The sequence below is a fragment of the Sitophilus oryzae genome, unplaced genomic scaffold (assembly GCF_002938485.1).
Source record: "Sitophilus oryzae breed Bouriz unplaced genomic scaffold, Soryzae_2.0 scaffold_85_pilon_pilon, whole genome shotgun sequence".
In the NCBI taxonomy this organism is placed as follows: Eukaryota; Metazoa; Arthropoda; class Insecta; order Coleoptera; family Curculionidae; genus Sitophilus; species Sitophilus oryzae.
The window spans coordinates 2,906,725-2,923,794 of NW_022147483.1; the positions used below are offsets into that span (position 1 = coordinate 2,906,725).

General features: G+C 33.3%; 1 protein-coding gene across 1 annotated transcript in view; it reads right to left on the bottom strand.

The window, feature by feature from the left end:
• LOC115890020 (transcription factor 25) overlaps positions 1–17,070 on the bottom strand; it is a 32,242-nt gene extending 15,172 nt beyond the window's left edge. The window contains exons 1-7 of the mRNA XM_030910122.1: positions 16,814–17,070; positions 16,527–16,703; positions 16,274–16,476; positions 12,433–12,622; positions 9,653–9,879; positions 7,325–7,622; positions 47–159 (exon numbers count right to left, since the gene is read on the bottom strand). Coding sequence (XP_030765982.1) covers positions 47–159; positions 7,325–7,622; positions 9,653–9,879; positions 12,433–12,622; positions 16,274–16,476; positions 16,527–16,703; positions 16,814–16,954 — 1,349 coding nt within the window. The 5' untranslated portion in view covers positions 16,955–17,070. The remainder of the gene's footprint in view (positions 1–46; positions 160–7,324; positions 7,623–9,652; positions 9,880–12,432; positions 12,623–16,273; positions 16,477–16,526; positions 16,704–16,813) is intronic.

Sequence of the window (17,070 nt, forward strand, 5' to 3'; positions counted from 1 at the left end):
ATTATCGTAGAATAACATTAAAAAAATCTAGTTGGATAATGTTTACTCTTTTTCATTTAGTTTTGCGAAAAACGGATGACTTGATACCCTGCTGTCTATCTGCACTGAACACTGTTCTAGTAGTGGCATTAGAACGCTTGGGAACATTAACAGTGCTTCCTATAATAAAAAAAATCAAAAAACACACACTCACATTCTTAACAGGAAAAAATATTTAGGCGAATTCTTTTCTTTCCGTCATAGTTTTTCTTCATAATTATTCATATGACTGTAAGTGTAAGCGAATACACGTTAATTTACAAATCTGCACGAATTTTGTACAAAATGGCTTTCCAAACCTGTTTGCACAGATTACTGAAAGTGTAAACCAGTGGCGGCTCGTGACACTTGTGACTGGGTAGGCGACAAAATTTTAGTTGCGACAAAATTTTAGTCTACTTAAAAATTGGTAGTATTGAGAGAAAGAATAATTATTTTTTATATATTAAATTGATGAGTCGGTCTCTTAATAAAGAAAAGTTATTTATTATTATATCAGTAAAATCATCAGATTTTTGAAGAGCTGATTGAAAGAAAGGCAAGTGACGGTAAACGTTTATTTTTCATGGAATCTCTACTATAAATTTTAATGCATTTCAAACATGAAAAATGTCTCTCAACCCAAGTACTTGTAAATGGTGTAGTAACAAACAAAACAAACAATTTGAAAGCCTCTGGAAATATATTTCCAGGATTATTCTCCTTAAATTATTTTATGCTCTAAATTGGCATATCTATTATTAATACCTGCAATTTATCCATTAATTTATGTTGCTCAATAATATTTTTTGTTTGTTAAATCACTATTAAATGCGTTGGAAGTTGGAAATGTATCAATATAACAAGTTTGTTAAATCAGATGTTAAATGCGTTGGAAATTTTTTATAGGATTCTTTAAATTTCGGATCCGCAAGAGATAAATAAAAATAATTGAGACATACGAGTCCCTATCTGCAAACCTTATTTCTGAATGTACAACAACGTTATCTAATATTTCATAAAATAAAATTCGCAAAGATATTTGACTTAGCCGCTTTTATTAACATATCGAATTGAAATAACACAGAGACTTTTCTGTAATATCTGTTGTATCGTCTTCTTGCAATGAATAAAATAACGCGCTTTTTTATTTCGGATTCTTTTATTTCTGTGGCGTGTTCTGAAATACAACCGGTTATATCATTTTTAATAATTTCAAACAAGCCCGAAAAATGTTTCCAATTTGCTTTAAACGTTTTTTGAATTTTTATATAAAAGTTTTAAATGCTACGTATAATGAATCATATGAAATATCCCCTTAACGAAATGTGATATACCCCCTTATGAAATATCCGGAATATCCCCTTAACATCTAAGCCTACCGAACCTCCACGACTTCATGCGAAGGCGACCGTATATTTCGCCTAAGCCCCGCCGTAATGTGATACAACTCCGACTTACGCTGCGTCGCTACCGCACGATGAGTTAGACAGAGACAGAAGACTGCCGTACGTCCTGCATCGACTCTGATAGTAGGCGATGTAGAAATTGCCGAACAAAAGCACTCCACCGGTCAAAATTATTATTTTTTTTCATTTACGCAGCGGCACAGTCAGCGGTCAGCGTACGCCAGCGGTAGTGAATATGTTAATATACAAGACCACAAATATTAAAATAATATTGATTATTAAAACACACTTTCGTGTATTAACAGTATTTTTATGTATTGGCAACATTAATATAGTCTGTCCAACGAGAAGATCCTTGACAGTGATATATGTGTCTGTCATTTTAATTTCAAAGTAGTTTATTTTATTTTACAAAGAAATAAGTTGGTACAACTGGAACGCATAGCAGGATATATTTAAAATTTGATTGACAAGATGACAAGTGATTACTTCAAAATATTGTGAAAAAAACTGTATAAAACTGAAAAAATGTAATTGAGTTATTTTATTTAATAAAAACGGTATGTGTTAATACAAAACAAACAAGAACAAGACACTACATACCAAAAAAAAATATAAAAAAGAACTATTATTTACTTTCAAGCTTTATGAAACTACCCGCATTTATGATTATATTTATCAATATAACTTATGTACATATACAAATTTGTAATATTCCACAGGAATAAATAAAACAACATAGGTAAATAAAACAAACTATTTTATTAATAATAACACCTATCAAATTTTATACCTTAAAGGTTGATTAATTAACTTTAATCTTCATTTTTTTAAACCAGTACCTTTTGACATTATTTTTCTGCAGTACTAAAATCCATTATTTACCTATCGTGTGATGTCGATATTTTACAGCTACTCCAGTTTTTAGTATGTGTTTAGTTTGATCCTTCTACCATATACGAGATGCACTTATCTACGACGAAATGGTATACAAACTTTATCGATGGCAACTTCATTGGTGTATAAGACTTTCTGCCTGGGCAGCGAGTATTAACCATAAACTGTGCTCTGAGTCTACAGTTAATTTTCACTCGATTTTTCCTCCACTTGACTTCAAAAGACACAAAACACACGTAATAATACGAATTAAAATGCATCATCTTCCAAAACGCAGGGTATTTAACAAAAGTTGACAAAAAATTATAACCTATAATTTGGCAAGACTTTGACAAGCGTCAAAAATGACAAAAATCTAAACGCGAGTTCATACGCATCGGCGTTCGTTTGTCGTTCATCGTTCCGTCAAACCAATAAAATTGAAATACGATCTGTCATTTTTTAAATAAACCAATAAAACTGGTTAAAAACAACAAGACACGACGCGTGACGGATTTATATTTAAACCTATCCATAGATAACTTAAAAATTATTAGAAACTTTTTTTAGTAAAATAAATAGATTGGTATGGGACGTCATCTACTTTTCTTCTGTCATCGTCTGTCGAAATCTTACCTCAGAAAAAAAACAGAGTATAGTAAATAATGTAATGTAATAAATCGCTTAAATTCTGCCAAAATCTTAAGGTAGGCGCCGCCTACCTTGCCTACCCTGACGGGCCGCCACTGGTGTAAACCCCCCTTAAAAGTTGTACAAACATTACATACCGTGCTGGCAACTCTTACTTTTGGGTCGGTATTTACATGTGTAGAAGTAAATCGCATAGGGATCTTATTAAGTCGAAGTGAGAGAAATGCGACGGTGTGCTGTTGCGGCGTTGCCGGTACGCCTTTCCCTATCATGTAAAGTATAATCACGATCGCAAACCGCTTATTTTTAAAAGACTTTTTCAAGAGATAACTAGATAAATAAAATTAGCCGAGGCGACCCGAGGCGCGACAAAAAATTACCGATATGGGCATTGGTATTGGCTAGAACCGTCCTTTTTTGTCGCGCCTCGGGTTACCTCGGCGAGTGTGTACTTCCAGCATAAAGATATCGTTAGGGTGTCCATTTTTTTATAACGAGAAAACGTCAGAAATCGCGATAATTTAAAAACTCAATTTTTTAACACATAACACGCGATAACTCAAGAGCCACTTTTGATATTGATTTTTTTTTATTTTGTTCGGATCTTTTACAAGATGTTTAAATAAGAAAAATTCGATAGGTTTGTTTTTTTTTTCATTTAAAATTGAAAAAAAACATCCATTTACTTTTAGTGCATTGCAATTTTCAGCAATCATGTAACTTTTTTATTTATAAAGATTTTCACATACTGTCTACGAAGAAAATATAGCAGAAATATTAAGAAAGTTACTGAAAAAAAATACAATCAATTGTTCCTGATGGATTTCGAGATATCGATTTTTGAATTCCGAGTTCCAATAGCGCGACCACTGTCAAACACCAACTCAATTCCACTTATTTTTACCAAAAGTGCAAGTGTTTCTAACTTGCCGTTAATAATTTACAAGCTATAGGGAAAATTACAACGACTCGTTAATAAATAAACAAATAAAGCATCACGAGACGTAATTAAATCGTGAAGCTGAACGCATGATGTACGTAAGTAAAAATTTGAAGTACTGATATGGTACTGATTGGGTTGACTGGGCGATCGCGACGAATCTGCTATATCCCCTTCCACGTCTCTTAGCAATGTGCACAGTTTCTCGCTTTGTTTCATACGTTTGGCAACGTTTTTACTGTTCTCTCCTTGTTCAGTACATTATAAACGCATTGTACTATTCTTACATGCGGAAATCCTGACCTTTGCCAGCCCTTAGTATATTTATAATTAATTCATTTTTGTTTCCTAAAATATTTTGATTAAAAGAAAATATGCAAAAGTCGGCAACGCCGCACAGAGGGGATTTTTTCCAAATTCGTGGCCAAAATTTAAAATTCTGAAATGAGCAATATTCTCATCATTAATATTTGAAACGATAGGCAACATATCTATCTATTAAGCTAAAAAAAAATTATTATAAATTTTTACCGTATTCTCTAGTTACGTTGATCCAAAGTTAGCTTTGGCAAGACAAAATGTTATGCTGGCTGTCATTACTTAAATTTTCGTTACTAATAACGTTTGGTTTTATTGTGTTTCCAATAATTTTTTGCGAAAAGTGAAACATGGATTGTGTACCTTCATGTATGTAGAATAATATAATATTTTACTTAGTAGTATTTTAAAAATGCATATATAAACTTTTATTGGTTTTGTTTTCTATTGTTCAAAATGAAAAAGAAAAATTAAGCGTTCATTCGGTTAAGCATTTGGTACCCTATTAATGCGTATTAAGCTCAATGCTTTTCACTGTCTTATTTATCAATGCTTAATCTTATTAACTGTGTTAAAAGTGACTGCTAGTTTTTGCTAATCTGTTCAAAATAACAGATTTTTGGCTCTAAACGTAATGTGAAATCTACTTATATAATAGAATAGACTGTCTCACTAACAGCCACTTGCATCAACATTTTTTTTAAGAGACCGTTAGGTTAAGGGTCTTTTAAGTGCCATTTTAACACTGACTCATGACCTGTACGTCACGTCAAATAAATGGCACCTTTAAATTTAATTGTCCTTTAGTTAACGGACACTTAAAAAAATGTCTGTGAAAGTGACTGTAAGTGACGGATATAGGCACATATCAATGCACAGCTTAAACCTCTGGGTCTAGAGACTCGAAATTTTGCACAAAGGTTTCTTATACAAAGTAGGCGAGCAATAAGAAAGAATTTTATAAAACTTGAATTTAAAGGGGTTGTAACTACCCTTTCAATATTGAAATGTTTTTTATTTAAGAAACCACTGGTTTCGCGACAAAATGCTTGAACACGTATTTTTATTTTTATTTTTGACATACGAAGATATTTTTTTCCACAACGATTGTCCCATAGGGGGCGAATACAACCCCCTTTTCATCAAGCTGAAACCAATGGGAGTAAAAAGCTGAATTTTGGCTTACGTATAGATTGTTAGGTGTAGAGGTTCAATAAGTAGGGATTTTTCAAAACTCAAATTTTAAGGGATGAACAACAACCTTAAATATTTTTTATTTAAAAAACTATTGATTTTGGTGAAAAGCGATAGAAAATACGTGTTCAACCGTTTTTCTGCAAAATTAACCAATTTTTAAAATAAAACATATTTTAGGGGTTGTACACTCCCTTAAAATTTATATGTAATGAAAATGAAAAACATAAGAACAATTTGCAAAAAATACATGTTTAAAGATGAAAACTACTGAATATTTTCTTCTAATAATTAATATTACCTCTGTTTCGAACTTTGCAATTTTTCGTCACCCTGTATAGCATCAAAGTATAATAGATATTTTCTTAGTAAATATGACTCACTTTTAACGTAAATACTAGTTTCGAAAAGAAATAGTAAGTTTATGCTACAAAAATCATTTTGGCCACGAATTTGGAAAAAATCCCCTCTGTGCGCCGTGCCGGTCAAGCTTAATCACGTGACTAAAAGTTTACTTGTTATGATCTACGAGGCATGTTTTTTAAGTAAGTACCGGTTTGGAATTAAAAAAAACGTGCAAAGATATCGCAATAATTTTATTTTTACATGAAAGCCTGTACCTTAATCTACTTTTCTACATAATTTCCGTGAATATTGAGGCACTTGTCATAACGTGGTACCAGTTTTTCAATACCCTCCTCATAAAATTCTGCCGCCTGACTGGTTAACCACTGTATCACAACTGTTTTGACTTCGTTATCGTCTTGAAGACGCTGACCGCCCAGGTGTTTCTTCAAGTGCAGGAATAAATGGTGGTCACTGGGCGGCAGATCAGGCTGTATGGAGGATGATCAGAGTTTCCCATTTAAAAGATTTGATGAGATCTTTGGTCCGATTAGCCACATGTGGACGGGCATTATCATGCAGCAAAACAATACCCTTACTCAACTTGCCACGTCTTTTGTTTTGGATTGCACGGCGCAGATTGTTCAATGTCTCACAATAAGATGCTGCCTTGATTGTCTCATTACGAGGCAGAAACTCCACTAGCAATACTCCTTTTCTGTCCCAAAAAACTGCACATGATTCTCCGGGCAGAAATTGTTTGCTTAAACTTCACTGTTTTGGGTGATGATGAATGTCGCCATTCCATGGACTGTTGTTTCGATTCTGGTGTTTCGTAGGCCACCCATGTTTCGTCACCAGTAACAATTTTGTCTAAAAAATCTTCACCTTCATTGTGGTACTGCTCAAGGAAAGTCAATGCACTGCCTAAACGTTGGGTTTTGTGCAAATCCATCAACATTTTCGGAACCCAACGTGAACACAATTTCCGGTAATTCAAGTTCTCGGTCACAATGCGATACAAAACACTACGAGAACATTGAGGAAAGTAGTCGCACAATGATGAAATTGTAAAGCGTCTGTTTTCTTTCACCTCTTTGTCCACTTTCTGCACCGAATCTTCATTAACGACCGAAGGACGCCCACTCCGTTCTTCATCATGCACATTTGTGCGGCCATCTTTAAATGCTCTCACCCTTTTCCTTACCATTCCATCACTCATAATGGTTTGTCCGTAAACTTCACAGATCTCACGATGAATATCGATCGGTTTTACGCCTTTAGCACTAAGAAATCGTATGACAGCCCGTACTTCACAATCGGCGGGGCTCACGATTGTCGGAGGCATCTTAAACACTCAATAAACAACGTATACAATGAAAAATCAGACTGTACTGGCGTCTGTGCATAGACAAGAGATGCAGGTAACCAGCGCGCATGCGCGGAACGCCGACCGAAGCGCTGCGGCGGCGGAATCGCAAAACGGTACTTACTTAAAAAACATGCCTCGTATATCTACTTATTCTAGTGGCGAAATACCCTGAAGTATTTTTTGAAGGAATTATATACTTACTTGAATCAAACTGTCGGCTTTTTCCGTGTTCCCAATGTTAAAATAGGCAAGTGGAACATTATAGGAAAAATTGGGGAGTTGCATCAAGTTATATGTCGCATCCAATTCAGTTATGAAATCGATCAGCCACTGGTACTCTTTCGCCCGCAAAGCGTAAAAGTCTATAGCTAGCTTTATAGCGACGGGATCTGTGTCCGGATCCAGCGACAGCAATAGCTTACAAAATTCTAGCGACGTCCTGGAACAAGCTCTTCCTCCCAGGAACATTAGGTGTTTGAAGACCGTTACGTATAAGGCTCTGGAAAAATTAATTTTGTGTAATAGAAGAGCAATATACTTATAAAAAAAGTGCGAGTCGTATTCGCCCACCGAGAGTTCCATAGTTCCGAATAAAGACGATATTTTTTGTGATTTAATTACAAATGTGTAGTTTTCAGATGTTTCCCTACACTTGTAGCACGGCACATAAAACAATCGGCACGCCAACTCTACTCAGATTCCATTGTTTAAAATTCCTATAAAATTTGACCTTGTCGGCGCCATTATCGTTTCCTAGTCAGGGCCGGATTAAAACGTATTAAAAAATTTCTCAGAAAATACGACAGGGTCGTATTAAAAAAATACTGTAATTGACTGAAACTGAATTTTATTTGCAATACTTTTGTCCAAACAAATGAATCGTTAACCGCGCATACTTCTCGAAAATTAAAAATGAAAAGATCAATTAAATATTTCACTGTAGAGAATAGACAATTAAAATTAAAAAACATGCAACTAACAAAAACATGCCAGGAGTTACAAACAAGAATTAAAAAAATACCAATAAAATATTTATTGAACAATATAAAGAGGCTACGTACAAATTATGCCCATCAAGGGGCGTAGCAAATTTTATTAATATTCAAATTTCACAAATTAATAAATCCACAATTTTTTTGAGAAACTTCTATTTTTTTCATGGCAGGAAACAAAGTAGGTACCGCATTGTATTTTATACGGTTACAAAGTGAATTGGTAAACATTTTAAATTCAAAGTGAACAGAACACAACCTGTACTTGTGGGCCTTATTTATATCTTCAATCAAGTCTTCTCCATTAGCTGCAATTGCCCATGTTCTTGCCCTAAAAATGTATTGTTAACTTATTTTCGATATACTCATTTTATTTATTTTTATACCCATTAGTATTTTTCAAAGTAGAAACAATACATTTATCAATAAAGTTGTTTGCGTTTAACTTTTTGCCTTGGGTAACGAGTTACAGAGTCGGTTAAAGTGTTTCAATAATTATGATCTTCAAACATCCTCCACACTTAAATACTTTTGTTTTATTTTCCTTCACTGCCATCTGACATATTTCTCTAACTAAATCATAAAAATCATATTTTTACTATAATTATCCCAATTTAGGATAAAACGCGACTTAGACGCCATATTAGTTTTGTATTTCTGTGAATTAGGATTTTAAACAACGTTGCAGTTTGTACTAAATTAGGCTTCTAGTTAACGTCGGTATTCAACGTCGTTTCGACCCAAAAATTATTCTCCAAACTAGTGCAGACTAGGGTTGGCACGAGGTTGTGCCGACGTTGCGCCCCGACGTTTGGTCGCGTGACACAAAGTTGTCCCGACGTCCAAATGCTGCTTGGGAAGTTTTATATTTTTGCGAATAATATTCAGGTTTATATTCTTCTAATACAGTTATAACCTTTAGAATTTAAATTAAAATACATACATTTGTAAGATAATTATATATTTCTATCGTTTTTCTTAAAATCTGTTTACTTTAGAAATAGTTTAGCTTAAACAATAAAAAGTAACATAATTTGAATTATTCGAGATACCTACGCCGCGCCATATGCTGAATTTCTTTATCTACGTGTATGCTTTTATCTACGTATATTCCTTATTGGCGAAAAAGAAGTAAAATGTTCATGTCAGATAATCATCTTTTTTTTCTTTAAAATTGAGTTATTTTTTTTCATTTTTTTTTTGGAAATAAAGGCATTATTATTATTATTATAATTCAAATAAAATCAGTTTTGCTTTATTCCTCACTCAAATTGGGATTATATTTTTAATCCTTTGACAGTAGCTTTACAAATTTCCTTTTTTTTTCGGTTATATTTCTTCTTTGTTTTTTCTTATTTTGGTAAGAGTTTATTTGTAATTATCTAATGTACCTAACATATATTTATTATCAATCAAAAATGCCTAGTACCTACACATCACTACGGACAACAAAGTGATCTTATATAAGGGTTCCGTTTTTTCCTTTTGAGTTACGGAACCCTAAAAATAAGTGAGCAAACAAAAAAAAATATTTTACCTGTTTTCCTGCCTCCTGTAATCCAACCTGCAATTTCCTTGGGCCGCATTGAACAACGGATGAAAAGCACACTCGAGACAATACAGGGCCCTCTCGATTAACTCCGCAGCCATAGCCAAATCTTCACTTAACTTACACAAATCAGAGAGTTGTATCAACGCATTCACGTGGTAAGGGTGATCATTAATAATAGCAACGATATTATCAGGATTCAGACTTTCCACTGCCTAGAATCAAAGAGTAATAAGTAAACCGCACTAAGCGAGTCAAAACTAATCAAGCGTAAAAATTAATTTTTGGGACTAGAGCAATAAGGAACAGAGAACTGGACCACTATTAGGGTGGGTCAAAAAATCGACTGTTTTTTTTTCACTTACAGCGTTCTTTATCCAATTTTTTATTATGTCCCCTAAGGTTGTGCGTTTCTTGGTGCGTTTCACTGATATGGAAGATGTTCATGACGCATCCATAGTAGTAGTGATGGGAATAATCGAATTATTTTCACGATCGAATAATTAGTAATAATTCATATTTCACAATCGAATTAATAATTCGAATTATTTAGTAGCATTATAAATTTAACCTAAAAATAAATTCGTCCCAGCTAGTGCTCGTCTAGGGGCTATATTAAACAAATCTGAACCATTGCCATACCTATATTCTCTCACTGAATAAAGAATAAAAAAAAATTCTTTATTCTAATAAGTCACCCTTGTTCCATTTGAAAAAATTGACATATGTATGATTAAAAATACGATTTGTATATCTTTTAACAGGCCTAGACAAGACACGAAACCCATTAGACGATCAAAACTATTTTTCCAAGGCTCCTTGATTAAAACTTAATGTTTGGTTTGGTTTGGACGACCCGGTATATTAAAAAATATTGTTTCATAATGTAATCTCATTTTAAAATTCTCGTATGTTATTTTAGATTCTGAAGATAATTTTAGAATACACCGGAATATATTTTTAATAAAAACATTATTAATTATTAACAGGGTTATAATTATGATTTTGTTACAATGTAAGTAAGTAAATAATGTAATGCAAGAGAAAAAGTTGAAACGAAAGTGGTTTCAAGACTTAAATGGATTATTTAAGTCAAATTTCTTGCAAACTTGGCACTGGCGAACCATATTTTATAGTTCTTGAACAGAAAAAGTCAATAAAATACACTTAAGGACTACAAGCTAAGAAAATGCGTTAATACAGCCGGGGACATAGCGGCAACAAAGCTTTACCGCACACGTGCGACGCGTACTACAAGGTAATAAATGAATGAATAGGCTACCTCGCCTCTAATCGGTGTTGCCATATTGTAAAGAACTTATCCTTTTTAAACAGTATCCGACTTATAATTTAGTAGAATAAGGACTATTTAATACATCTATGGAATATTAAAACCTACTTTATTAAAATGTAATATTAATATCTCAATATATGTGTATAACAAGAAAAAAAATATTGATAATATTAAAGACGTGACAACATAGGCTGGATGAGGAAGGCTCGGTCGACTGTACCCAGAAGTAAACATGTGTACAAAAAGATTGTTTGACCGCGTTGAGATGTAAATAGTGTAGTCTATACAGTGGCGTCGCCAGAGGGGGGCCGGGCGGGCCGTGGCCCACCCTGGATTAGCTTGGACCCACTAGTGGCCCACCCGCGCAATGTCCAGTAAATATAATCAACAACTATGATATGGTAAATTATCTGGCCCACCCGAATAAACCCTGGTCCCAGTACTGGCCCACCCTGAAAAAAATATCTGGCGACGCCACTGAGTCTATATTTTATTTTAAGTCTATGTTACCAACCTTTTTTTTTCAGAGTATGACGTGAAAAAAAATAATCGATTTTTTTGACCCACCCCAACCTCTGTTCCTATTATCTTTATACACCAAAGCAGCGGCGTGCGGTCTATGGAAGCGGGGGAAGCACCGCTTCCCTAAACTTTTTAAAGATAAAAAATAGTTAAACGTTAACAACACTGTTATTTTATACCAAAAGATTAATTTGATTTGTTAAAATTATTTATTTGAAATCTTACATAAACGTAGTAAATTTAATTAGCCTTTTACTGCATAGATGCGGGCCTGGAAATCGCCGCCGGTCGCCTATGCCTCCTTCATGTAGGTGTTATTGACCTCGAACGCAGAAAATCGCGCACAGTTGCTAGCCACGTCAGCGATCTTTCGGCCGCCTTCCGCGGCTTTTAATTTATCGGAACGGGTTCGCTTGCGATTTTATAGGTATTATTGTATTTTTTTCGGATTTAACTTAGTGTTTACTGTTTCGTTTGTAATGGGGGGTCAAGAAGGACAATCTTCTGCTTCTGCTAGCATGGACAATAATTTAGACTGTGTTTGTGTTGTATGTGTGTTATTAAAAAAGGGATTCTCTAGTGGAACTTCCAAGAAAAAAGTGACATTATTAAGTCTGGTAGGCCAACGGTTCCTATCAATTTAGAGACCAGAGTGGAGAAGTCGGTAAAAAAATTCACTAGACATTTCCATGTTGGGTTTTACGACAAATATGAGTGGTTATATTATATATACAACTTTGTGTTTTTGTTTGTTTAATTTAACTTTGTGTTTTTTTTTTCGATAGAATTTTATTCGAACCATGGAATTGGCCTCGGAATTTTCAAAGGTAAGTTTTTTAAGAAAATGTAAAAGTAATGTCTCGAAATAGGGTTTTTTACCGATTCGCTTCCCCGCCTATAATTGTCACCGCACGCCGCTGCACCAAAGGTAAACTGAAATATTGAAACCTACTTGCAAAAACTTATTTTCCACCTGCCTATAGCTCAGACTGTGCTCGTAGCTGAAGTACTGTAGTCCATCCTTATTTTCCTTAAGAGACATGGATAAACCCGATCTACCTACTTGAGGCCAGTTTTCTTTATACGTAACCATCCACGTGGCTTTCAAGTGACCCCTCGATCCACCTCTACTCTTACGCTTACTAAAATAAGTTATATAAATACAACATTTATACAGAGTGGTGTCTCTCATACGACACGGAGGCTGCAAGGAGAACGACAGTTTGTATTGAAATGAAATTTCGTGAGCATCTTTACAGTAGCGTGGCAACCCCGCAAACTTTGTTAGGGGGCCCCTCTAAGTATACTCAAAAATTCGTTCAAATACATCATTATTGTGATATCTGCTTGAAACATATTTTTTAGCCACAATGTGATATTTTTTTATATTTTGATAAATAATTGTTTCAAAATTTATTTATTTATTATTATAGTACTCTTAAAATACTTAAACTAGAAAACAAACATTTATGCTTCTAATTAATCAAAGTTTTGTTAAAAAAAAACAACTCAACATTTAACTACTATTAACTTTGCTAATAACTAAAACACAAAAAAAGGGAACAAGAAATTTTAAATATTTATGAAGTACCCTATGGTATATTAGAAAGTCCCTATTCCTTTTTCCTCGACCTTAACAAAAGGAACTTGTTTACGAGGCTGTCCAAATCTACCTCTTTTGCACGATCATTCTCAAATGATACACAGTAGTTTAGGACATAGTAGACCTCGCAAAACTTTTTATTATTTTCAGCTTAGAAAAAGTTCTTTCTGGTTCAGCGAATGTTACAGGGAGAACCAGAAACAACTGGAATACAGTGCAAATCTCAGGTATACTGCAAATCAGTATTTGTTTTTTTTAAATATGATACCTACTGTGAAAATTTTTGATTTTTTCATAAAATAAATGTTTTGCTTGAATTAGCTCCGATGCTAGATTTTGTGTTAGGTCGTTAGGATATTTGTCTACTAATACTTTGGCATTAGCTAAGATATCAGATTCCTGGGATTTTAACAATGTTTGTGAGTTTAAAATTTTAAATTTTGAATAAATATTTTGAAATGCGTCATACCTGATTCTAAACTGAGTTATTATTATATCCAAACAAGCATAAAAAATTGTGCAATTTAAACGACTTTTAGGATTTTCAATGGGCTCATCAGCTGCTATTTCATCAAAAAATGCTTTGACTCTACGAACTCTTCTTTTTTAACTGAGGTTCAATATTCCAAGATTTCGCAATTGAAATTGATAGCTCATACACACTTTCAAAATTGTCCCTAAGATTTTCTATTTTAACAAGAACTCCTGATATTAGATCTGTGGCCAGTCCTATGTCAATATCATTTTTTGTAAGCCTTTTGAAAGTAAGTTAGTATTTTCCTTTGAATAAGAAGACTAAGGAAGGAGCATATCAAAAATCTTAGGTACACCGCGATGGGCCTCAAATATGGCCGACTTAAATTCCAGTTTATCAGTGTCGTTCTAATTTTATTTAAAAAATGTAAAACTATGATGTAGGGTAGACGTGGGGTAGACTCAATAATTTGTTGTTTTATTTTACGTTGTGAATAAATGTTGGTATTTATTAAAATTGTTATAAAAATATATAATTCTAATAAAAATAGATAAGTTATAATAAAATTTAAAGACATCGGCTGCCGACCGGGTCTCAATAAACTATCTTTCTCGCGCTTATAGATACTCATAAGACTTTCTTATCGCGCTCATTTAAAATCTTTATTCGCGTCTGGCAAGTATTAAATCCCATTGAATTCGTCTGGCAATTAACACATATTTTTTAATATCATCTAATAAATACGCTGTAAAAATTTTAGAATGCCTAAAGTATGTTTTCTAGGTATAATAATTAAACATATTTGGAATGGTCTGGTTACACTTTAAACCCGAAAAAAAAGTCTGGCACACTTATTTCTAGGTTAAATAGATGCTAAAATTTAAGAATAAACAAATTTCAAGTTGCCTAAAGAATGTTTTTTGGATTTATTTTTTTGCAAATGTTAAGGGTTGCGCAGTAGCGAAATACCCCCAACCCCCCAGCCAGACTTAGGATTCTGGGTTCACCAGTTAATAAACTATACATTTTAAGTTATTCTAGCTTGCCTAAAATATGTTCTCTAAATATGTCGTCAGCTCTTAGGCTATAAGCTTCTTACGTTGAGTGGTTTGAGCAGGATCGTGATTAATCAGTGAGTCAGTCACTTAAGGATTTTATATATTAATATAGGATTAATATAGATAGTTCTACAGGGTGTCCCGAAAAAAAGTTACACATCAAAGTTTTTTGTAATGGAACACTCTATACAGAGTTGTTCACCACATACGACACGGAGTATTCTAGCTAAACTAAAATGTCAATATTCCATGGGTATAGTGATAAATGAGGTCCAAATTATAAAAAATGCATTTCCTACGAAAACTTGAAGGGATAGGGAGAAAATGGTATAATACAATTTGATAGACAATTAAATTGTGCATCTGATTCTCTTAAAATATACAGGGTATTCTATTTAAATTAAACAAGTTATTGCCGTTTAAAGCTAGTCATTATTTAATATAAATTTTTGGACACTCTGTATACGGTAGTATAATTTTTATTATTGCAACACAATATCTGATTAATAAATATAATCTTCAGTAAATATTTACTATTAAAAACTTTAATGTCCTTGAAGAAATGAAGGCTTAAATTTTTTACTGCAATTTCACAAAATTGAAAATATTTCAAAAACGGTAAGGTTTAAGTGTGATAAACCTTAATCAAATTTACCTTTATTTCAATCGTAGAATCTAAAAATTGAATAATATACAGGTTGTTCCATTTAAAAAAATACAACTACAATATTTTTTTACTTATTTGGGACAATATCTGTATCTTGTAAAATTATTTTTAAAATTGTGTAGTCCTTCTAACCTAACCTAACCCAAAACTTACAATTTGTAAAAATCTAATCGTTTAGCTACAATATTCCGTGTCGTATGTGGTGATTCTAGGAAAAAAATAAAGGTGAGTTTTATTAGAGAAATATATGACTGAAATGTAGTGTAGGTTTTTGACATATTATTTAACATTTTCTAAAAATAATGAACAAATTTTAAATATTAACAAAAGCTGCCTAAATTGAAATTTACCCAGTATAGCTTAATATTTAATTTAAATAACCATTGTACTTTAAATCAAATTAAATCTTCGAAAAGTTATACAGGATGAGACTAAATTAATATTGAACATTGATCACTTTTAAGTTACTCTTTTATTTTAAACGGAACACCCGGTATATTATTGCGACATTCAATGGGAAATTCATGTTTCTTCAAAATACTATTAAGGTTACCTGTCCCTCAGACAAAGTATTTCCTGGATATTTTTATTTGTATTGTTTAGTCAGTAGACATTACCAGTTATACAGGGTAAATTAAAATATATGCAGCTCTTATTGAAATTTAAAGTTTACTGTTCATTTTCACAAAATGTGAAATATGCCAAAATCCTTGCAGTTTAGGCATATGCTTCCTTAATAAAACTCACCTTTATTTTTTTTCCTAGAATCCAAAAATAAATTAATATATGGAGTATTCCATTACAAAAAAGATAACTTTGATGTGTATTTTTTTGGGGGACACCCTGTATAGCTCCATATATTTTTATAAAATACTTTCAATTAAGCTACATACACTCCCAAAATTTCATTTCAATACAAACTGTCGTTCTCCTTGGAGCTTCCACTTCTTATAAAAGACGCCACCCTGTAGAAGTTTACTAATAACAAACTGTTCGGTTTGAAGAATCTTGGAACCAAATATCCTCTTAAGCTCATTATTAGGATTCAAGTGTTTATGTTGCAGCGAAAGTATAGTTTTCTTGTAACTGCTTCTTTCGTGGCTTTTTTGATTTGTTGGGGTCGCAACTTTAGGTGAAACATTCTCACCAAGGAGCCTGTTCACTTCCCTCACTGACCTTTCCACTTCATCAATCTAAATATACTGAATTAACTATTTTATATTGAAACATATTGGTTACATACATCGGCATTGTCTTCACTGCTTCGGTGAGTACTAGAATGTTTCCCCGATTTCTTCTTCCTTTTCCTGCGTTTCTTTTTCACAGACTCGTGAACGTTATCCCCCTCGCAAGATTTAGCTGCTTCAGTTTCATTATCGTCTTCCTTTACTTCACTTTCTGAATGGGATTGTTGGTTTAGCTGAAAAAAATCATGAACTATACTGCATTGCAGAGACACCATAAAAAATATGTATTATATGAGAAATTACAGATTAACAACTATATAAATGTTAGAAAATAAGTGTTTACCAAGTCGTAGCGGTTTATATTAAGTTGTTTTCTTCGGGCACCTCCAACTGGAGTGTCGATATCTATATCGGAAGTGTTTTCATTTTCGACCAGATCTTTCTCTTTTTCACCTTGCAATTTACGTAGAACTCTCGAAGACATTATTTTTCACTTAAGTTAACTGCAATCTGCTGCTATCACCTGCGCTATTTAGTGAAAAACATTGCAGAACGACTAAAACCTCTTTTGGAATGTCGATTATTCACCTACATGTCACT